The following is a 25,369-nucleotide window of genomic DNA, read 5'->3' as shown; positions in this document are numbered from 1 at the left end:
TCTGAACATAATGAAGGCTGTTACTGCAGTACAAATTCTTAGATTCTTATTTTGCAGCTCCGTCAAATCTGTTTAATTTTAGCATTTCAACTTGGACAAACCAGGGCCAACCTCTGTGTGTTTTGATTCCATTCATCAATATTTTGGGACACCCAGAAACACTCTCGCTGTTTGCCTCATTCCTAATGACATTATTAGTTAGGCAACTTTTATTTTCCATAAAATCCTGTGACTAGTTCCCTCATGTCCCCTGCTTTTGCTGTTTTGCCTCTCCTATCATGCAGTCTGTCCTGCTGATATATCTGCTGCCTGATTCTTTAAATCTTGCTCAGTCATTTGCTGGTGTATCTGGAGGTACTTATGGCGTTTTTCTCTGCTCACATCTTATCAATATATCTTCCCAAATAAAAAGAAAATTAAAGCCACAAAAAAGTTAAATATCAAATGTACTTCCCTTGCAGAAGGCTTGTTTTTCCTTCCTGCTTTAGATGCAGGAGCTTTACAAGCTCTCTGTTTAACCTTTGCTGTCCTGCTGATGCCCTCTTGATTTCTCACTCTCTGAGTCTCAGCTTCTGAGGAGCATCCTTCCTCTCCTCCTGTGCCATGTTTTCTCCTTGCCTCTGAAAATACCCACTGCTCAGATTATTTTCCACCTCTAGCTTTAAGACATCCATTTCTTCTCTTTAGTTTCTTCCAGTGAAATTCAACTACTTAATTCTCTTGCAAGAATCTGTGGCTTGTCCCACCTGGCTTGTCGCCTCCCATCAGTATGAGAGTGTACTGCTGATGAGACACCACCTTCTTGTCAGTTACTTCCCAAATTTTGAACTTTCATACACTTCTGTCTTTCACTGCTTTTTAGGATAATTTTCCAGCAGATAAAATATATCAAAAGTTTATTCAGTCTGAATCACAGTGGTTTTTTTATCATGTCTACGAGAAAGCTGACAATGGTCAAACAGGAGGTCCAATGAAACTTCAAACTAGTATCCCCTCTCTGTCTTCCTGTCTTTTCTTCCTTTCCTTTCCATATAGGCTGGCTGGCTTGTTTTATACTTTGAAGGTTAGTTCTTTTGGATGGGAACTACTGCTTTTTTTCCAATCATATTTCCTCAGCAATGTTGAGGTCTTTTAAGTGTTAGATTCTAAGTAACATATTTGAGTACGGAGGTCTAAAACACAGGCAGACAGTTCAGTAAATATATTCCTGTAAAAGTACACTTTTACTGAGTACTCCCATCTCTTCACCAGTGCATGAGAGTTATTTAATGCCACTCTAATATGCTATCATTAAAGATTTTAAGACTATCTTATTCTAATTTTTAATCCTTAAGAGAAGCAGGGAACATTAATGCTATTCTACTGTTCTAAGTGCTTAAATACATACACAGACCACCTTTCCATAATATTGGATTACCTGCAATGTTTAATGGAGTTATCCTGGCATCATCTTTCTGAAATATTTAAGAACCACTGTTTGTATAGTACAGATAATAATTTGCATGAATTAAGCACCTTGCCAAAGGTCTTACGGTAAGTCTGCAACAGAGCAGAGATTTTAATGCTGGTGTCCTAACTTCATAGCTGTACTATTGCATCTTAATAACACAATTATGCTTCATGATGTTTCAAATCAATCTGACAGCATCAGGGCTTGAAAAGTATTGTGAAAGATGCAGACTTTGCAGAAATCCAAACAGAATACATTTACTGTAAATACTATGGATAGGTAATTACATATTACAAATTTTGAAGCATGAAATAATAATTTTAATGATTGCATGAAGGATATAGTCAAGTACGAATCACAGGAAGGAACAAAAAGGAAATTAAGACTAATATACGGCACATAAAAGTCAGTGGACAGGATCACTTTGAAAATGGTCAATACTTTTATGTAACAGTTTACTTATGGTTTTATTTATTTGGTATGTAAATTACCATCAATAATGCAGATGCAGTACGAAAGAAATGCTTTTCCTCCACTTACTTTATTGGAATAATATTACACAGTTCATATTTTCAAGGGCTATATAACTAAAACCCAAACTAGCTAAGGTGATGCCTTCACATTAGTCTTATTCCCATAACTCAGGCACTTATCTCCACTAAAATCAATATATTTTTGAGTGTGCAAGACGTAAAAGACAAGCATACTAAATACTTTTAATCCTGTGTTGGCAAATAGATATGTAATTCTGTTACACTTATCTCCAAGGCTGATCTCTAATTTGCATATTTTCAGAGTTTTGATCTACAAATGGGTTTTAATTTGTTGACTTTTGCAAGAACAGACTTGTGGGAGTGAGGGCAGGTCATGCATAATCAAAGAGTAAAACAAAGAAGAAAGATGCAGAGAATCTGAGTTCAATTTCTGTATGAAATGCAATTAACATTATAATTTCCTTGTACCACACAAAGACCTTACTGTACTGCGTGTTCCCATATTTAGGGGCTTTTTGAAAGATTCAAAAGATCTCTATCTATGCAAATGGTACAGAGTCTTATGAAATGGACATGAAAAATTTAGGCATGCTTTTCTCTCTCTTCTGCACTTGGAAAGAGGCAAAGAGAGATGAAATGACTTTGAAAGAACATTGTGATATATCTGGAAGCAGAACCCTCTGACCTGAACCACAATGCAGGGCCTGAACTGAAAAGCTTTTTACCTTCTCTTGTAAGACAAGAGTTCAACAAACTGTGGAAAGGAAGAAAATTGTACATAGGCTCTGTAGGTAGAATTAGACATTGATATGTGTGAGTGCTTGAGAAACTGCCAACTTATAACTCTTTCAGCTGCATGACAAAAGGCTGGGATGCAAATGCTATTTATACACGCAGCCGATGACTACCTTAAGCCTTGACTAGGTGCCAAGATTAACATGCTGTGTAGCCTGCACTGTGTCCCTCCCAAGCACTGCCCTCCCCATGGTGAAGTGGCAGCTATACCTCCTCTTGTTTAGAGCTATGAACTTTCAGTCAGCCTCCACTCTGCAAATACTATACAGAATGCAGCTCAAATAGTTACAAATCAAATCCCCATTAATACCATTGACCTCATTCTTCACCTGGAATAATTCTCTCCAGAGATCAGTCATTTAAGTATATCTATCCTTGATAACCCAGTAGGCCTGAAAATGAAATAGCTTCTCTAATGCAAGCAACAAGAATCCATCAATCTTTAAACACACAAGGACACTTTATTGTCTGAAGTGTACAGGTATATGAATCATGCCATCACTAGACCAGTTCATTTTGGTAGTTCGTAGACATAAGGAAAGACAGAGCTGTGGTCATTGCAGAGCATATTGCATGGGCCAGATGCTCAAGACTTGGGAGCTCTGTAAATGAGACTTCCCTGGGAGAGAAGTGTCTAGTGGAGAGTATGCAAGCACAGGCTACAATAAGGGTTAGTTCTGTCCAACAATAATATTGAATTAGATGGAGCCAAAGTGATGCATTTCTTCTGCATGTATGAGAAAACATTTAAATAGCTGTTGGTGTTAAAGTATGATGAAGCTAAGATCTCACCTTTGCAGATTCAGCTATGATATTGATCAAGCATTGGGGAGGCAGGAAATGAGGGAGTTGTTCCATGAAATACAGAATCACAGATTCACAGAATTGTTAGAGTAGGAAGGGACCTCTGGAAATCATCTAGTCCCACTCCACTGACAATGTAATTCCATAGGAATTCCATAGGTTTACACATGGAAAAGAAGGAGGTATATATTGGAAGAGGGTCTCAGGCATTAGACGATTCAGAAAGTCTGTACCTCTCAAGTACCTAAGCCAATGGGGAAAGAGAGAGGGAAATGTGGCTGTGAAATTAAGATAAAAAGGAGGCTGAGTCCTCTAAAAATGCCCGAAGGCAGACTCTCCCTTTATTCAAATAAACTAACAGGACTCCTCTGTCTCCTTTTTGGAAACCTCTGTTTGTGATTTCATTTTCCTGACACAAAGAGCATCTGCTCTTCTTACTTTGTGTTATAGGTCACTGAGGTTTACCAGTTGATTCCTCTGTTTCCCATTTAATCACATGTAATATAGGAGTGAATTTACACTAGTATTTTTATTAGAAAAAAAAATACCCACAACGGGAAATGTGAAAGTGATGTAAGAAGTAGTCAAGAACAAGGTTTGGAAAATTCACCCATACTTTTGCTGTGCAGCTCTGTACCAGTGATAATCACATTTAGAGTAACATGAACTGGAATATAACACAGATGTAGTTATCTACAGCTAGCAGATTACTAATGGCTTGTTTTTATGAACCATTACTCTGACTTGAAAAGAATGAGCTTATCCAAAAGCACAGCTCTATTTAAACACAGATACACAAAAAACCTGGTTTAATCAGGAACAGAATTGAACTTGAACTAAATATACCTTGAGTTTCTTGTTCATCATTACATTAAAAAAAAAAAGGCAGAAAACAAGAAAAAAATTAGCCTGTTATCTGCTTTTGAGGCATTGAGGATAGCAGGGCTCTGCAGAGGGATCTGGGTAGGCTGGATCAATGAGTCATAGACAATTGCATGAAGTTCAACCAGACCAAGTGCCAGGTCCTGCACTTGGGTCACAACATCCCTAGACACTGCCACAGGCTGGGGCAGAGTGGCTGGAAAGATGCCTGTTGGAAACAGGACCTGGGGGTGCTGGTCAGCACTAACTGAACATGAGCCAGCGTGTACCCACATGGCCAAGAAGGCCAGTGGCATCCTGGTCTGGATGAAGGGAAATCAAGTTTGCACCCGGGAAACTTTATGTTAATTATTAGGAACAATGTCTTCACCAAAAGCTTTGGCAAGCACTTGAACAGGCTGTCCAGGGCAGTGGTGGAGTCACCTTCCCTGGAGGTATTTAAAAGGTGTGCAGATGTGGCACTTAAGTACAGGCTTTAGTGTTGGACTTGACAGTGCTGCGTTAAAGGGTAGGGCTTGATGATCTTAGAGGTCTTTTCTAACCAAAATGATTCTATGAAGCTATAGTTATTTGAGACAAGCTTGAGTGATAAAAAATGCTGGGGAATAGATAGAAGGAAAAGCTGCCCACTTTTTAGATAGCTCCATTATACATTTTTTTCCCCCAAGCAAACAGTTTTCATCCCTTATAAATTTCATGGAGTGCAAAAGTGGATTCCTGTGCTCCTAAAAAGGATTTAACATGTCGAGTTTTAATTTTCATATAAGTGTAAATTTTTTGAGAGGGGAGGGAGAGCCTCTCCCATTGTAGTCTAACATCTATTAATTGATATGGTTAAAGACAAATTGATGAGATTTGAGTCCTGTGAACTGGTCAGTGAATCTATTTTTGTTGTTGGTTTGTCTTTTGTATTCAATTTCATATTTAATTTGTCTTTCACAATAGCTGTAACTTGCTATTATGTCACAACTTACAGTATCAGGAAAACAGAGTGTGTCATGTCAGTAGTTCCTAGTGCCATAATAAAAATAATAAATATGTATATTGGAAATTTTTGCATGCAGCTATCTTGAACTGGCTGCTTTACAACTGAGTTTCATAACTAAACTAAGACATAAAGCCAAGGTTTGTGAATGAATGCCAAAACCATCCGCTATTCCAGCAAAGACAAGAAGTCCTGAAAAGGTGGTAGAATTGAAGTTATTTGTAAACACTTACTGCAAGGAAGATCTGAAGAGAACTGTGAGCCACTTCTATGTACTGATATTCAAGGAAACACCCCGAGACAGTGATATAACGATGATCCTCTGGTGCCCAGTCTGGTGCTGGGGTTACTGAGGTCACTGTGCAGCCCGGCCCATTCTCCATCCACCAAGAACGGTGCATTGAGATGTTAAAGGTCAGAATGAGATCTGTTTCCTGCAGAAGAACAAGAGAACAATTAATGTGTGGGGATGGTATTCTGGTACCCAGTGCCTCAGCAAGAGATTTCACTGCACTGTCACATGAAAGTTAGTGGAGCTTGCCTGCTGCAAACAGAAGTATCTGTACCTTGTCAGGCAGAAATGCTTTGGAGCAGAAAAACAATCCTGCGAGCCAGGATCTGTTCCTAGACATCATGGCAGCCTAGACTACAGCACTCATTTCTGTTGATTGCCTATTTTCCAGTGGATACCATAAGGATAGATGGCCCATGTTTTGTTGGTCCGATGTACCAAACTATACAAGAATCCCCCAGAATCAAGACTTCATACACTTTAATATACACACATTATCTGTAAAGAGTTTTTTTCCCAGGGAAGTAGACCTATGGTAAATCTACTAAAATATTGGAGAAGATTGAAGAAAAGGATCCTCTGCATTTGCTTGCAGGAAAATCTCATTACAATGCCTCTCTCTGATTTTTAATTTCCTAGGATCCTGTAAGGAAACAGTGAGTGCTGCCTTGTCTAAAGACTACTGGGCCAGTCAAAAAGGAGGGGCAAAGGCATGCAACCTTTAACTCCCATACAGCTAGTGCAATGGAGTAGCTAGTCAGCCATGCCTTCCATTAGGATTGCATTTATAAATAGTTCATAGAGGATGAATAAATTATTAATATACATCATAAACAATACTACGGATATTACTTTCATAAATTATATGTGGTTGCACATTACTTGAGGGTGTTACACATAGCTATAACAAAACTACGGACTCTGTGGATTCTGTAATAGCCTACAGTGTTTACCAACATTTTATAAATAATTTATAACTGTAACCTCATTGTAAAGTGTGACTATCTAGTCTGTGTGCACATGTGCTCAGTCATGCAAAAACAAATTGCTTTTAAGTAATGTCTTTGCAGAGCCAAACTCTCCCCACACCTAACCTACATTTTTCAGCCTGTTGATGTCATTAATAATTAAGATTCTCATAAAGATTTAAAATGTAACTATTTAATTAGGCTTATCGTGCCAAAAATAATAGAATGCAATTCTGTAGCAGATAAGTTATATGCACATTTCCCTTCCTTCAAAATATCCATTTTCTCAGTCCCATTTGTTTCTCCTTTTTGCACTCATTTATGAAGAGATAACTCCATCCAGAGAGGTTTTGGATAATGTCACATGTCAATTGATCTGTGATTGCATTTCACACTGCAGTGTAGCCTAATGTTTTTTCTCTAATTTGCAGTTCATACCAAAAGCATGGAAATTTTTTACATTAAAAAAAAAATCAATTGCTACCCTGCATAAGCACACACAGCTATCAGATAGCAGGAAGGATCTTAAATATGCTTGCAATGAATAATTGCCTTTCACTCCCACAACAGTCCAGTCCAGCAAATAATGAGCTGTATAAGAAAATTTAAAACACTTCATAGGAATTTAATCCTGCAACTAACTTTAAGCATTTGTTAGTTTTGATCAAAGCTACAACAAACATTTCTATAAACTATGCAAATTGTGCCCAAATATAAATATAAATATAAATATAAATATAAATATATATGGTTATAAGTCTTCAGCCCCCAAAACCATCTCTTTTCTCTGGATCCTTCCCTACTAAAGCCATAGACACTAGAAAGTGTCTGCCATCTGTTTCTTGGAAATGGGAACTTTTACCTTTCACCCAGGCCAGAATATTTTTCTTTCTAAAGGCACGGCTGCTACAGTCCCTCAGGTAGAACATGGGTCTTTTCATTTGGTGTAAAAAGTTGAAGAATGGACATATTTGGACTAACTTTGCTTAAAGTAACAGATTTATTCCTAAATGACTAAAACTGGAACTCATCCTGTTACTGTCAAAAGAACTTTCAGCCATCCTAGTTACCATGGAAAACTCCAAACCTCTAGTCTCTTATCAGAGATGCAGCACAAATGAATAGGACTCATTGTCTATTTCTATTTTAGCATTTACAATACCTTGAGAAGAATGATGCTGGACTAAATATATTTTACAGAGTGCAGACAAGAGATGAACAATGTATTCCTTCAAAAAGAAAGGGATAAACTGGCTTGCAGGAACTGAGTATTTATTATGCATCTGCCATATGAAGTGAAAATGGATCAAGAGGAACTAAACATAAAAATCAAAATTGGCCTCTGTGGGTAGAATATAATTTCTCTAGAGGCAGTGATTTTTGCTTACCACAGGTTCAATAATAAAAAACTTTATCAGTTAAAAGCACAAGTAAATTTCCAGGTTACATGGGAAATACAATTACACATTAAAATATTCGTGATTACATATGTAAATAAAAATTCACAAAATCTAGCTTTCTTCTATCCATGATCCCCTGATGATTTTTGAAATATTTACACACTTCCTTTGCGTTCAAATAATCTTTTGGCAGTTAAGTTGAATGTTGTGATTAGGACCTGTTTTGTTCAGGAATAGTCTTTGAGAGCTTACCAGTAAAAACAATTATAGATCTTTATCAGATCTATATTATAATCTTTTCCCTGAATAATCAGTAAAGTACTATTCTGTTTGCTTTGGTTTTAAAATAAATCTGATATGCAGCATAGAATTGTTACATTACTTAATTATTAATATTAATACTAATAAATTGTGATAATAATCCTACTGAAAGCCACAGCTTCAAATCTTAAAGAACCTTGAATCATGTGGTTGAGAAGGCTTTTGAGAAGCAGTTGTTACATAATGAGTCAGTTAAGAAAAAAGATCATCCTCAGAAAGCAAAACAATAAAATGTGAAATCTGGTTCTGTAAGTTTAGACACCATTCATGTCTCAGATCCAACTTGGATGGATTAAGAATGACAATGAAATAAAATCTTGAGAAGTCAACATGTAAGTCAGACCTTGCAAATTTCTATCCTCAAAATATCTGGGATCAGAATAAGCATAGAAGGAGCCGATTAACTACAAAGCTGCTGCACAGTTAAATCTCAGGTATAAATTGTTATGTGCTTTGAACTGGCCTATAACTTTCAAACCATGTCTCCTTTCATGCAACCATATTAGCAGAGCAGCTCCTGTTGCTCAGTACTGAAGGTCACCCAGCTTATGAAAAAGTTTCCCTTAGTGAGAAAACACTTAAGGACTTGAATCCCCTTATAGAACTGTGGAAGCCAAAAAGGGGATGATGTATCTATCATTAACATCTCTTCTAGTGTCAGCATTTAGAGCTATTTTTGGACAAACTCTGCTTGCTATTTACTTTGTTCACTGTTTGAATAGAGTTTTAGTGGACATAGACAAAGTCTACACTGGAAGCTGAGGATTTATTATGCTCTCTAGTGTATTTGCCGTCTGTTTCCCTTCCAACATCTGTGGCTCAAACTTTGTTCAGGGAAATGCAGAGAAATGGTCTGATAAGCCTTGAAGCTATGAAAACTAACAAGAACTGTTGATACACATTGGGCAAGCCAATATGTTGTTGTTCAAAGTCTGTATGTCAAGGAAGATTTCATTATCCTAAATTCAACAAACAGCTGCTTCCTTTGTGGGCACAGAAATACATCTGTAAGGGCTTTATTGCCAATCACTGTGCTGCTTTTGTAAATTCTGCTAGTATTTGTAAAGGTCTTTAGCGAAAATTTGTGCATTAAAGTAGATTTTGATACTCATAGGAAAAAAAAAAAACAAAGGAAAACATTTTGTAGGACACCTTTGCTGACATTCTGATGATGTGTTGGTATTTGTAGTGGTCAGGAAAAGTACTGCTAGATTAGACAAATCTTGAAGTTTGGAGACTCAGATTTCTGAGATTAGGATATGGGCCATCTTCAAATTACATCTGTAATTTTATTACAGTTTAGTTCGTAAAAAGTGTTGAGCTCTGAGGGTTTTGTTCCTATGTTTAATACAGTAGATGGCAACTTTTTCTGGGATCAACTGCACAGTACACAGCATTTTCTGGCTGAGGACCACTAGTAACAGAACATGGCAACATAAAGCTTTGTAAAAGCTGCCAGAAAAAGAATAAAAGCTTCTTTTTTATTCGGACACAGCAGGAGGACAGCAGTGCTTAAAAGGAAGACAGATCTTTGTGTATTGTTTTAGTACTAGCACATATTAGTAAGTGTGCTGTCTCTTTGCAGAAATCACAATACATTACTGTTTCAATGATTTTTGTTGGTTGCATCCCAGAGTACCTAGTTCCAAACAGTGCCACAGGAGAAAAAGAGGCAGGAATGGTTCAGGGTGATTCTCCTTGAAAGTCCAGGAGATCTCTCAGGCTCAGGGAAGTTAATTGTACTGATTTCAATGGCTGTGGCTTGCTGTGTCGTGGGAAACGATTTCTTCTATTTTTCTAATTAGGAATTGCTGAAATCTGTGCAAACCTGCCAAGCTTCTGTACGTCTTTTGTAAAATTCAACCATGTAACCACTTGTTTAATTTGTCAAACTCAAAGTAGCAAGAACAGGCTGCTTGGAGAGTGAACAATCACACAAGGTTTCAGTGATAAAAGATCAGGGTCTGAAAGCATTTGTAGTTCTGGATGCCTGGGATGCACAGAGACCTCAACAGGAATATTTTTTTTCTTCTGTTATCACACTTTTCCACTAAGACTAACTACCACCACCAGGCAGTACCATTTTCTCATGCAAGCAGACTTCTTCCTGTCTAAAGAAAAAAATCTCTCCTCACTGAAGAACCAAAACAGCTTGTCAGCTGTGTTTTTTTGGTTTTTTTTTTTTTTTTTTTTTTGCCTCCCCAATTTTTTGTGTATGTGTGGTTTTCTCTTACATTTATTTTTTTTTCCAGTAACCTGGAATTCTTTAATTTCCTCTCGTGAAACCATTTTGTACCAGTATAATTGAAAATTCAACACTGAATCTGATTTGCCTAAGTTTCATTAATCAGATAAGGTTTAACCAGTTTGAATCAACTGATACACTTCTGAAGTTCATAAATGAAAACTGGCAAAATTTGTCCCCCTGATAGCTTTTCTCAATATTCTGTTAAAAATAGTCTGAATGTATTTTAAGTGATTTCCAGGGTACCAATGTACTTACAAAGGATTTAATTATGGAGTTACCAGCATGAAAGACATTACTCATATGTCCTGATTTTCATCTCTAAAATGAAACTAGACTATTATATTAATAAAATACTATAAATAATCCTCAAAAAGCACAGGCACTGCTAGACAGAGGTTGACATTGTCAATTATTCTATCATACCTGTTAATTACCTGAAATTAGTAAAGCTACAACTAATGTTATATTAATTTAAATCTCCATATTTTTCTAGTAGTTAAATAATTACATTGAAAAACTTAAACATTTTATTCTGCTTGGTTTCTACTCATTAAAAAAAAAAAAAGAGACCTGCTGGGCTCCAGAATATTAATTTAATTAGTTTAGTGGTAACAACATTTTTTATTAACATCTTTCTTTACATTTTTTCTATCTATTTAATTCTTCAATTAAAATATCATAAAAAGGAAGTGGAAACTTCAGTTTATATTGCAAGGTTAACATGATTATTACTGCTCTATGAATATTACTCTTCCACAGATGTTTTTTCATATTTAAAGTGAATTATTTAGAATGTTGTGGACTAAGATCCATTGAATTTTTTCTTGTGCAGAACATGAGAATTTAGCCCTTCGCAATCGCCCAGTGTCATTCATCACAAGGACTAGGAAGTTGCAGTCAAATACAAATTTTAATTTAGCTATTGCACATGTTTAGTGAAGATTCTGAGAATTATATTTTTTGTAATTTCTTGGAAAATCTCTTTCTGGAGGATGAAAGCTTGTGCAGTGATAAAACACTGAAATGGAAAGCCAGCTAGAGACAATCACACCCCACAGTAGCTTACTCTGTCGAATCCTTTATTTATTTCATACTGTGCAGTAATCAAGGATATCATTCTGGAATTGAGAAAATTTGTTTAAGGAAATTGAGTTAAATATAATACATTATTTTGACAAATTGCCATTCTCTGACAAAGACATCTTCTATCCAAGCTATGATCGTGTGAGTGTACAGTGGACAATTTTCCACGTGATCTACATTGTTCTGTTTCTGAGATTACCAGATCTCACCTGTGTCTCATGAAACAAAAGTAGCAAAGAAATTTATGATTGAACTAAAATTAGTGTGGTTCTGGGTCTCTTTCTGAAATGAAGTGAATGTTCTGATAGGCTTCCAAACCCTGATTATTAATACTGAGATGAAAATGCATGATTATACTGCTTTCACAATATATTAGTAAGAGTTTTTTTATGAGTAAGGCATAATGCTTTTAAAGATGTTTAGTTCATTATTCTTTTGGGACTATTTTTTCCCCCTTTATTTTTAAACAATAAAGGAAGTATGTCTCTTGTCTTGGTTTACCCAGGCAAATACACAGATCAATAGTGCTTAGAATTTTCAGACACAAGTATACATAACCTCCTAATTCTAAATAAAACCCCCAAAGCACAAGTTTTGTCTAGAATAAAAGACAAAAACTTTCCAAACTATATTATAAGTGATAATGCGAAAAATAGATCTTTAATGCAAGCTTTCAGGTGTACAAGTATGGGACTGCACACGTGTACAATTGATTTAGAACATATTTTATAAAGTTAATTAATAAATGTATTTAGCAGGCGCATCCAATACCAGAGTAGTTGCCCCAGGAACCCACCCCTTGGAGCTGTTCCAGGGGCTTCCTTGCCCTACTGTTGTCTTCTAAATTCTAGTGCCAAACAGTGTCCTTGTTAGAATTTGTCTTCTTGAGAATAAGACCAAACAGAATTTCAGGAATGTTTTTTGTTCAAAATGCAAGAGAAAGAGCAGGACACATACTACGAGCTATATAACTATGTATTAACAGTCTACAAGGGTGCAAGTATATGAAAAAGATATAAAAAGGCAAAAATCTTTAGGCATCACAAGGACATCTTATACTTGGATTATATCCAAAAGACTGTGCAATGTTTCCAGTGAGCTAGGATTACCATTCTGAAGGCTGCATACAGAAAGCTCTAGGATTTGATTAAAATTGCAGCCTTGATTAATAATTGAATTAATTGTGAAATTAATATCCTTAACATTCTTTTATTTTTTAGAATAAAAGTTTTACCAAGTTACCAAACCACCTCAAAAATAATTTGCTTGATCATCTCTGTTCAAGGAAAGATTTTAGGATGGTCCAACACTTAGTAAGGAAAGATGCAGAAGTGTATGATGTGGAACTTAAACATCACAATTTATAGAATGTAGGCAGAAAGACATTCCAGCTGATATAGTTTGTTCAGTGTCCCCAGGTGTTGGATATTATTTATTGTTACGTACTGTAAAACAAAATGCATGTGTACAGTGATAAATTTAAGTTTTCTGTTTCTTGTTTTTAAATTATCTTTTAAAATGTAAATGATTATCTAGCGCCTGCAGAGTGTGGAGGAAACAGTAAGAAGACTTTGGACAGAGTTCTAAAACCATGAAAATGGTGTTGCTATCCCAAAAGCAGTGTTAGGAAACTTGAAATTATTGTAACCCTGGTGGGTTTCATGAAATAACAGGCTGAGGAGAAATACGTGTTGTGTACATTGTGCTCTAAACCCTAAGCATTTCTAGTCAGTGGTGGTTTTATAAGCATTAAGATTTCAAAATGATTAAAATGAAGCCTAGATAAGTCAGAAAATTACTAAAAATGAATGTGGAGTCATCTTTCTCAGTTTGATTCACATCTATGCCAAAGTGAATATTTTCAAAAGGATTTACTTCTGTGGGGAGGTTGCAATGAGCTAAAGCATCAATTTAAAAAGCATAGCTTGTTCTTACAACTCACTTGCATTCTCAGTGCAAAATAAAATATCCAGATTTAAATGGCTTGAATTCCTCTGAAGTCAGTAGAAAGGACCCAGCTGAAACAGAGTGATAAATATTCCTGAACGACTCTGAAAAGCTTGTTTTGAACCTAGATAAGATGTTGAGCAGCACACCAGCCACAGAGTGATTATCAGGAAGCACAGAAGAAGTGTGGGCTCTCTCCACATAGCCCTTGGGCACTGTTCAAGAAATGATGTGGAATAACTGTACAGCATCAGCTACTTCAGGCTCTTTCACTGTAACTTATTCCATTACTGACCAGGCTGACAGATGTCATCATCCACAGTATCAGATTCAGATCTGAAGCTATGCAACATTCATGCACCTTGCAAATTTGGGCCAGTAAAAGAAAAGTCAGATCTCTGCAGAAACCCTGATACATGCCCAGCATGATGTGCACAAAGCCTGCAGGTAATAGTCTCTATTGCAACACTGAAGAATATCTAAGGTTTCTGACTACTACTTAACACATTTTATTCCTCAGTATTACTTTTCACCAATTTTAAGGAATTGTACAGATGCAATCCATCAGGTAACATAGGAAAACCTGCGTCACAGTTTTCAATACTTATGTATGGCAAGGACTACGTTTGTCTGAGCTATACCTATCCTTCAGACTTTAAAAATCAGTTTCTGTCTGAAACATATCTGCCACAGGAATATGTTATATGACTCTTACAAACTTTAGTTCATAAAGTGTTTATTCATGCCCTTGTAGGTGATGATGGTTATTATTAGAATACCCAAGGCTATATCAGATTTGATAAATCAACTTCTTTTCACTTTACATGAACTAATTAATTTAGCAGTAGGAGAAATTGCTCTCTCTGCTTGTGGTGTGATATCATGTCACTCAACATGGACCACAAATTAGTTTTATTAAAATTAATTTGACTATCCAATACCATCATTTAAGTACAGAAATAATAAGATATAACTTGTCTTGAACACAGAGTGAATTATGTATGTTTTGTACATTTGTACATTTGTACAGGCTGCTTCCTGAATTTGAAAATTATTTTAACAAATTTTAAGAAACAAAGTGCAGTTGCTCCTGTCCTAGAGCTGATAATTATTTTCCAGTGGTTTGTTGTTGTTGTTTTGTTTTGTTTGTTTTTTTTTTTGTTATTAATCTGTGTGTTGGAAAGAATTTTGAATGATGAGACTACTAGGGATGAAATCCATTTTTAGCTGGTTTTTGCTTTCAAAATGAAAAGAACAAGAAAACAAACTACACTGCGGAAAATGCATTTCAATATTTTTATAGGAAAACGTTACACGTTTCCAGACTTGAGATGCTTAGGCTGCATTTGCAAACACTTAGCAGTCCCACATATCCAGTGGAAAGGATATAGTTCAAATCCTTGAATCAGAAATGAAAAATAAACTATTCATAAACTTCTATTCTGGCGCTAAAAGTCTCGTGGAAACAGATGAAAAGAAACTTAATCATCTACATTAATAAGCAAACTGTAATTTCTAACAAGCTGATTTTAGCAGACTTTTCAAGTGGGTGTCCTTTCCTCGTGGGAGCTACTGCTATGACGTGGAAATTCCATCACTGTGGTAAACCACAGCCTCCTGAGGACAAATCAAAGCCATTTAAAAAGACTCAGTGCATAACTTTGGATAAATGTATGGGCTTTATGACATTTTCAAAACCACCCCCTGAGGAATAATCTTATGATACCATGCTAGATTTTTTTGCTAGTATGAAGGAAAGCATCTCATGTACTGCGAAAGAAACTGCAGCAATTTAAACCAGTTAGGTATTAATCCACAGATGAATAGCCTGTCCCTTTTTTACCTGTTTGTGTGGCATGTAATGCTGCTAAAGCCTAAGAGGACTACCTGCAAATATAAGAATGTATGTGTTCTTACATATAATGCAAGAACACTGAAACTAAGATGGCAAAATCACCTCAAAAAAAAAAAAAAAGATGCATTGCTTTCCTAAACTTATACTTAGCACCAGTTTGCACAACATATATACCAGCCTGTACAATATACATAAGATGTGGGAAAAATATGCAGATTCAACGTGTGATGTTACAATTTTGAACTATTTTTATTAGGTGGTAAAAAGTATTTTTCCATATGTCACTATCTTTCTTTCTAAAACTTTTTACATCAGCTTTTGTTTCCCATTATTTAAGACTCTTTTGCCTTAGATTAAAATATTTTTGTCTGATATTTCACAGAAGATATAGTGGTTAACAGATAACTATGTTATTTAATGAAAAAACAAATGCTGTTTGGTCTTGTATTTTCCTGGGTGGTCTTGCAGAAACTTTATTCTATTTTTAAGCAATAAAATAAAATTTATATAAAGAGAAATTATACAGACTGAACTGCTTTTTACTTCACGTGTTAAACAAATGTGTAAGAGATATTTTAGAAATGACAACAAAGCAAACCCTGTTAATTGAAGAGTAGCATCTAGTACCTGGCAGGCATCCTTAAAAATTAATTCCTAGATCAGCTATGTTTTAATGACAGTTCACTGACAGCTCATGTCAGCTGTCAGCTGCACTGTTGCTGAAGTTATGGTTGGATGCTTTGTTTATGTTTGGATGCTTTGCTCCATCTCTCAGGGCTGTGGAAAAGGGAAGATTGGCTCTCAGTTAAAATTTACATTGAGTGCCCAAGAGCGTTTAAATGGATTTGAGAGGTCTCTGGCTCTGCTCTCAGGCAGGAACAACAGTAGTCTGCTCCCTTTTCAGTGAGAATGGAGCTCTTCTCTAATCACTGAGTGGCAGGGGAGCAGCTCTGCAGAAAGAAACCTGGGAGTGCTGGTGGGTAAACACTTCTAGGCTGTTTGGGGAGTGTCACCAGCAGGCTGAGCAATGTGGTTCTTTGTCTCTCCTCAGCACTGCTGAGGAAACACCTGAGGGGCTGGTCCAGTTCTGGGCTTCCCAGTCTGAGAGAGACACACACAGAGGGGAGCCAATCCAGCAAAGGCTTCTAAGCTGGTTATGGACTAGAGCACAGGACATTTGAGGAGAGAGGAAAGGAGTGAGGCTACTTCAGCATTAATAGCTGAAGGCTTGTGAGGATGCTGCTACTGCCCTTAGCCACTGAAAGGGAGTGCTTAAGGAAGGCACAGGCAGTCTCCCCACAGAGCTCCATAGCAGAATGACAGGAGACAACAAACATGAGCTGGAACACAGAAAATTCTAATTATTTTAAAATATTTTTAAGCCATGAGAATTGCCAAAGGCTAGAATGAGCGCCCAGAAATGAGGAAAAACTCCATCCTTTGCAATATCCAAAATTTGGCCAAAAAAGCACCAAAACAATGTCATTTAATTGGCCCTCCTTTGAGAAGAGCGTTACACAAGGTGATCTTCCAACCTAAATAATTTTGTGACTCAATGTGTCTTTGCTTGAAGGCTTAGAAGTGTTGTTGCAATTCTTCAAAAAATCAAGTACAACCCCAGGCAATCAATGAATCAACCAGACAAACCAACCAAAAATCCCAACCCTTCCCCCAGTTATAGAATGGACTGTGTTCCTGAAGCATGAATATCTATGGGGTATTCCTCAAAATCCTACTGTAACATACTTGGGACGATGGTAGTAGTAAAAACATGGTTTTTGGGAAAAAAAAAATGAAAGTGCACAAAAATTCAGGAAGTTTATATCAAAATGTTTTCTGTCTCTTGCCTCCATTCCTTTTGAATCATATCACATTTCTTTAGAGTTCATATTTTACTTGCTAGCATTTCCTACTGGCTAGCTAAAATTTACTTAAGAAAATCTCTTCAGTATCCACCTCTGTACTCAAAGACCCTCCAATTTCCAGCCAGGATTAAGATGAAACTCTAGGAGCAATGATCTTTAATGAGCACAGCTTGAGAAGAGTACCCAGAACAGGGCTCTGTCTCTGTAGACCAAATCAGTGATTGAAAACTTTATTTAAGAAACTGATGGGAGTAGATTTACCATTCTAACTGTAGTGTCTGTGTCAGTTTCTTAAATTGAGTTTTGAGGAGCTGATTTAGCCCAGGGAAATGGAGAAATCTGGTTGAAGCATCTCTTGGGGCTTCTTATACTAATTTTTTTGTTTGTGTTTAGTGCTAATGCAGAATTAGATGAACTCCACTGTCAAGATGTTAGAAGATCGATGCTTTTATTACTTGGAATTGGAAAGCTGGTACACACAGTAGAACAGTTGCAGGAGGAAGAGTGATACAAAGAGCTCTTTGATTTCCTGGTGCTTAGGAATATTGAAAAACGCTGTGAATTCAAAGAAGCAGAGTTGATTTTTTTAGTCAAGGAATAAACATAGAACATCTGAATTATTGAATTTAGACTGGGTAAAAATATTTTCAAAGAACTGTACATCTGCCCAATGGAAAAAAAATATGAACTTCAATAAATAATTAATTCTTTTCAGAATCTATAGAATCACTTCACTGTGAAATGCCAGCATTATACCACATGTGCTTTGTCTTTTTCCTTGAAGTAAAATTCTCACAAAATACTTATGAGAGAAGTCTTTTGTTTACATAAAAGCGCATAATTTTTACATCAACATCACTGATATTTTTTCTTTCCTGAAGAAAAGCACTGAAAGTATTAATGTTTCTCTGAATTCCCAGGATCAGAGTAGTTTTCTACAATGTGTACTAGTGCAATTCTGACTTCACTGGGAGTTGAACTTGCCCAGACAATGCAGCAGTAAAGGCCTATATGCTTCCAATCTAAAATAAATGCTTTACTTTAATCTGAAAGGTGAATCTATAAAGTATTATTACATTAAAGTCATACATTTCTTAAATAAAAAAGGACCTAAGCTCAAAAACAAATGGCATAATTAAGAATGAAAATAAAGATCACATGGTTAAGTCCTCAAAGGTGCTGAAGTGACAAACTCCTTGGTTCTGCCTTAGTGCACCTCAGCACAACAATAGAGAATTAATTACACACAATTTTTTATCACCTGGGCTGAGCACACAGCATCCTGTAAAACTTCATCATTAAGCCCTCATGTATTTTTCAGTTTTTTAACCTGCAGAAACTTACAGCTAAATCCAAGATCATTTCAGATATTTTTTTAAACTGGAAATAATAATAATTTCATTAAATTAATGTAACTTTCACAGCATGTGATACTAAATTTGTTAAACTGAGACCAGAAATTCAGATAAACACTTCCCAGGCCATTACTGTGTTTTATATATATCTGGACTCATTAATGTATTTTTTCCTTATTGATGGTGATATGGGTATTTTTTGATTCTGGGTACAGTTTTCCTGCTGATTTTGATAAATACATTGTGATTCCTTAGCACACTAAAGCAAATGTTATATGAGACTAAGTTTAATGTTGTCAAAATAATTTTTATTCTGATGTACCCATTAGACATCCTGCAAAAAAAGGGAAACTATGTCCAGAGGGAAATTTCAGTAGTTAACAGTCATATTGGAAAGAAATATGAAATGATGCTATGCTGTGATCTGTTCTGGGTCCAACGCTGATACATTTTAATTAGTTAAGTGAATGACTGAAAAGAGAAAAGGCTTGTTACTCTATGATACTGAGAGATTGCAAGAACATTTGAGGAAAACACTGGCATTCAAAATCATCTTGAGAAACCTTCGATTTGTCCTGTAAAGTGCTATTCAGCAAGAACAAAGTTGAAAAGTACATTTGTATTGAAATAACTAAACATACAAACACAGTATGAGTAACAAAATTCTGGATGTTGCCCTCTCACAAGGAAGGGGAAAGTTATCACAGCACAAACTTTCTCTAGTATTGGCAGGGTTTCAACTCAAAACACTTTAAGAAAAAACTGTGGACTAGAATGAGCAGATGTCTGAAAATGAGACCTGTGAAGAAAGACAGAAGGAATTGGGGTTTCCTGACTCAGAAGCCTGAGGGAGCATGACTGGCTGCTGGAATGAAGCAAGTAACCTCTTTCCCTGCCCGTAATGGAGGTCCTTCATTGTGGGAAGATAGTTTGTAAGGATAGTGCAGGAGGCCATTTTCCTCAATGAATTACAGCTCTACTGATTGCTGAGAAGTGGAGACAGCCTTGCCTGCCCAATGAGGATGGGTGCTACAAAAGAGTGGGTTAGCTGGCCATGAGTTAGTTGGAGTTTGGGATGGGGTCTGCTGGCTGTGAGGTGATAAGGGATGTGTGGTGGTGCAAGAGACAGCTATGGTGAGAAGATGCTGTGTGAGGGACAGACAGGGTTAGGTGGCTGGGTATGGGACAGGATAGGGTATAGCCAGTCATGCAGAAAGAAGAAGGAAGCTTGCAGAGAAAAGGAGGGAAGGTGTCAGTGCAGTGTGAAGTTGCCTGAGAGAAGGCATGACAAGTTTAACAAGGGATTGGTGATGGTGCTACTCGTGTCTTTCTTGATGTAATTACTGCCCATCATCACCAGCCTAGGAATTCCACTGCATTGCAGAGATATTGAAAAGAAGCTACAAATTAGGTATTGGGGGAGAAAGTTTCTGAAGCCAAGGGAGAGGAAAATTTTGGGGAGTCTGTGTGATCTACTGTCACTAGCTTTTAAGAACCAAATAGACTAAGTTCTGTCACGTATTCATGCGTATTTAGGCTGATGACATGGACTAATTGACCTACTGAGCCCTTCATCAGTGTGAATCTATGATTCTAATAACACAAAGCACAGTTCTGGGAATACATAATATTTATAAATATGTAACACTTATCACCAGTCATCCCACTGAGACTTGATATTCTTTATATAATAATTGGAAGTACCCAACATGTAAAGCATAAATATAACTGAATTTAAATATAAGACTTTTCCCTGGAGCTTTCTAAGAGATATGAGCAGTTTTAATGCAAGGAAAGAGGAGTCTTGTTTATAGAAGTAATTTTAAGTGAACGACTATAAAAAAATATCTTCTTTCTTAGGTTGCCAGCTTTTGACAGGATAATTCCTATATTTCACAGCCCATGCAGTGGAACTCTTGAAACAGAGTATGACCTGTAGAAGCTGGAATGCACTTCCCTAGCTTTGGGTGTCTACTTCTGAGCTAGTTGCCTATGGGAGCTGAAAAGACACTGTGAGGGTATGAGTAATCTCAAAAGGTGTGGAGGCTTTCTTCAGTAGGAAGTGAATCATGCCTTACAGTTCTTTGGCTTCAGAGCAGCTCAAGATACTAATCCAAAGATACATATCTGCTCTCAGTTCAATTCCACCTACTTAAAAAAAGAAACTAAACAGAAATATGGATATCCTGGAGTACAAAGCAATCAGATTTAAAAGAAATAATTGTGTGTGTACATATATAACCTGTGAGCCAGTGGCATGTTTTCTGCAGATAGATGTGCTAGAAAGCCACTTCAAGTAGAAATATGTGGTATTGCAGCGAATATTTGATAAGCTGGAAATTCCCTCGTGAATAATTAAAAAAATGTTTTAGCTGAATGTATATGGGGCATTTCCTTTGGTAGAATACTGAAGCTCTACTTAAAAATTAGGAAGGCTATTTACTTTGACATATATGTATGATTCCAAAACTCCTAGAGCTTTTTGGAAACTTGGCTTTAAGCAGCTACAAACTCATGCAGCATGAAAAATTTGAGGGCTCTGAGATAAAGTTCCTGGGGGTCTGCAATATTAGAAAATTGATTTCTGAATTAATCAGCTAAATTGTCAATTTATGGGTGTCTGTGATGTCCAGGAACTGTAACAATGCTGTAGGCAGTTCTCAGGATTCTGCCATCATTTTGCCATGAATGTACCACTTTGGATTAAATATCTAAACTTCAAAACTTCCCCACTGGAACACCAAATTCTCTGATAGGTATCTTATATCCCACCCCCAAAGAAAATTACAGGTAGTTGACTTTTACCTAATTCGTTAAAGAGGAATTGATTTGCAAATTGAAACTATAAATTGAATAAAATGAGACAACATGGAAATTTAATGCATCTGATTTTTGTTAGGTTTTCTTTTTTGGCAGCATTATCTTGAATACAAATGTTAAATTACCAAAAAGAAAGTGAAGTAATGAATTATCAGTTATTGAAAGTTTCAGATACAGAAAAACAGCAAGACAAATGAAAAGTGCTGGGAACAGAAATAGCTTGTACTATAATGGAGCATATTTGGTTCATGTATTATTCAGAATATTAAAATACGAGCTCACTTGATTTTGGATCTTTAAATTTAAATCTGCCTACAAATAAAATGGTCCTTGATACAGTCTAGATTTTGCAAAGGTGAGCTAACTTGTAATTAATTTAGTCTGTGCCAAGTGAGACAGGTAACCATGTGTAGAAGTTCAGCTTTCTTTGTACAGACCTGAAGGTTATTTTCCTATTTTCAAATTTCAGATGAACTTTTCCATAACTGTGAAGTCCTGATTTCCTACTCACTATTATTCCACTTCTTATCTTCTATCATACCAGTTGAATAAGTCCAGTTTCAACTTTGTTTGCTCCCAGCTATAATTACCAGCCTATATTCGTGTAACATACCAATGATTGTATCAGATTCAGTGGTTATTGATCCCAGCACAGAGTTTATATGCTTTTGAAATATCGGCTATTTCTCACTTCAAATTAGACATTAATCATTAGATTAACATGCAATATGTCCCCCTGTTAATAAGCAGATTAAAGTTTGATTCCTGTTCTGTGTGCAAGGGCCATGTTCTGTTCAATTATGCAACTCTCTGAATCAGTCTTTAGTGTGAGCAAGTTAGCAGTGTTTGCTCAGTAGTCATGAACACTTTCATGGGATCTCTGGATATAATTCAGTGTAATGGAGTTTCTGATATTACAACTGAATGATGAATTGAACAATCATGCTTTGTGTTTTCTAGGAAATTCAGCTATTACTTTCTTAGAGGTATATTGTTCCTCTGATTAATACAGAGCAATGTGTATTCATTTGCCTTAAAAACTTAATATTTTCATTCATCAAGAGCTTATCTGAAGCATTTTCATTCATTATATGAAGGCTTAGAAAAAAAGGATAGAAAAATATGAACAGTATGGAATCTATGCAGAGTGTTTCATATTGTCTTATTGTTGGCAAACCACAGTCAAAGATATCATTATTTATCTGATCTCAGAGTTAGAAACCCATTTTAATTAATCTATCAAGATAATGAACCTGTTTCCTTAGTTTAGTGTGCAGGAAAAGTATTACTGAAGCTTACTGAATCTACTTATTAGCAAACTCCCTGATGTTAATGTATTGCTCAAATCATCACAATTGGATCACTAAAAGAAAACTACAATTTAATGGGAAATCTCTTTGAAATGGGATTTCTGATTTTGCTTCCTTCACTTTAGTAATGTTTGAGTATAGGACTATATGTGTGCCTGAAAACTACAGGTCTATTGGTAAAATTGAGATCTGACACTTGGGAAACTGCAGTCATAGAGTTTTCTGAGGAGGAAGGGACCCACAAGGATCTCTGAGCCCAGTTCTTAGGTCAATGGGCCCTATAGGGATAGACCTTGGCATTATTAGCACTGTGTTCTAAACAACTGAGCTGTCACAACTCAAAGAAGAGGACGTTTACAGAACATATGGGTAAGTATATTTCATCTGCAATATGCACACTGGAAACAAAGAGTAGAAGGACCATCCACCTCTACACAAAAAAAAAAACAAACCCTCAACATTGCTATTTTCCTTTAGTGCATCTAAATTCAGAGCAGAATCTTTACCATTCAGCCCTTCTTTCAATACCATTAGCACTGTACTGCATATACAATATTTTGTCAGAAATCTAGAGTACAACCTATAGATCCCTCTGTAATCAGGAAATTGCATAGTAAAAGAAAGTGAATTCTAATTCTATTTTAACTGATCCAGACCCTGAACTTTCCTAGATAACCATATTGCAGTTGTTCCAATTAATATTTAGTTTTATATTCTCTACGGATATTTTGTCTATCAGCTAGTAACTTTGATAATTATGTTTAAAACTGACATGTGAGCTATTTTAGCATGTTGGCTCCCATTACTTAAACTACCCAAAGAGGAAAAATTTGTCTTGTGACATTAAAATTCAGTGTGAGTTTGCAGCTTATATGTATCTATCTTGGTTAGCTTTAATTTAACTGATCTTACTTAGCAATATTATTGAAGAAGCTGCACAAAATAATTCAGCTACTTGCTTAGAGATCCTAGATGGGAAGATCCATATTGCTGTGACTATATGGCTATCTTTTAACCTAAAAAAAAACCAACCTGTTATGGTTCTGACTGCATCAAATTACATAAAATGCCATTTCACATTACTTGAAATTAAAATTAGATTTTTAGGTCATGCTTTATTTTCTACTTCCTTTGCTCTGGTGTGTAGTATAATACTATTTTCCTGGTAGAAAGGGCATCTGAAAAAACTTTATGCATTTGAGTCAATATACTTGGCAGGGAGGAAACAGAAGGCCTCATGTTTGTAATTTCTTTCCTTGTCCTTCTTTTTGCCTGAGGCAGAAGTAGCAGATTTTGAACAGCATAAAGTAGCCTCATTAACCAGTGAACGAAGAGGGGAAAAGAGAGGAACACTAAGTTATCATGATAATGCTTATGCACAACAAGGCATGAATTGCAGGTGTGTAAGAAACTGATTTCAGGGTGTTCAAGTATGCAACACTTCAACTTCCCAAGTATTTTTGCAAAGGATAGAGATTGTGAATAGACTCAAATGTTTACCATATAAACATTTGCAAACATTTCCTACACTTTGAGTTGATTGTCAGCTACAGGGATTAAAGTGATGCTGTAGATAATGTTGCAGAAAATGTTTGCAGTCCTGTGAGGTTTCACACAGGCCAACTATTTCTCCTGATTTGTTTACAGGTATGGATTCCAAACTTGACTCCTCTGGTATATCAAGATTTTAAAATGCATTGCTATTGTCATGGTTATTGTAAACATTTTCTGATCCCTCTGGCAGATTGTTTCTAGTGTTCTTTAATGGGATTTAAACTAGATATTTCTTTAGATCTAGGCTTTTGATGCTGCAATCATTTATTTTCACTCACTAGAAAACCTTCCAAGATTTTGAGACATTTTTTCATTAGATAATAATAAATTTGATTTGAATATGCACATGCTAAAAGGCTTAGTTTGCAGGGTCTTGACCTGGCATACTTTGTCATCTAAACCCCTAAGCTTTATTAGTAAAGGCTGTTAATGCCACAGCAATACTCAGTTCAGAATTTCATTTAATATTTTTTTTTCCTTTGGGTGCAATTCTATGAAACATGTGAAATTAATCTGAAATAATGTAACTCATGATAGCAGGTGTGATTATTCCTTTGTTGTTTAGCAGTATACAGAAAACCAGGAGGTGAGAAATAAATGGGACAAAATGAATTATTTTCTTTCTTCCCATCCTTTTGTAGCTCACAGAGGGCACACATTCCAGACAGAATGATGTAGTGCAAGAGGACTGAGCTGGCATGGGTTACTATGACTTTATGCTTTCAGCCAGTAGGTTTGGTCATTCATTTGTGTAGCATTAGTTTTCTTGATGTCATTGTGTTTCCTGAAGCTGTACTGTACTTTGTCCTAATACTTTTTAGCTGTCTTTCAAGAGGGAAGCTTAATAAAGAATTTTAATTCTACTTGAATCAACTTTTTTGGTTTGTTCTTTTATGGTTGGTTTTTGTTTTTTTTATAGCAGATGAAAATTAAAGATGCTT

General features: G+C 36.1%; 1 protein-coding gene across 1 annotated transcript in view; it reads right to left on the bottom strand.

Annotated features, from left to right (window-relative positions):
* Positions 1-25,369, bottom strand: part of NKAIN2 (sodium/potassium transporting ATPase interacting 2) — a 513,845-nt gene that overhangs the window by 63,395 nt on the left and 425,081 nt on the right. Inside the window, exon 4 of the mRNA XM_062488772.1 lies at positions 5,644-5,844. Within this exon, the coding sequence (XP_062344756.1) occupies positions 5,644-5,844 (201 nt within the window). The remainder of the gene's footprint in view (positions 1-5,643; positions 5,845-25,369) is intronic.

Source organism: Cinclus cinclus, chromosome 3 (genome assembly GCF_963662255.1).
Source record: "Cinclus cinclus chromosome 3, bCinCin1.1, whole genome shotgun sequence".
In the NCBI taxonomy this organism is placed as follows: domain Eukaryota; kingdom Metazoa; phylum Chordata; class Aves; order Passeriformes; family Cinclidae; genus Cinclus; species Cinclus cinclus.
Note: the sequence above shows the minus strand (reverse complement) of the source record. Positions and strands in the feature narration are given on the sequence as shown.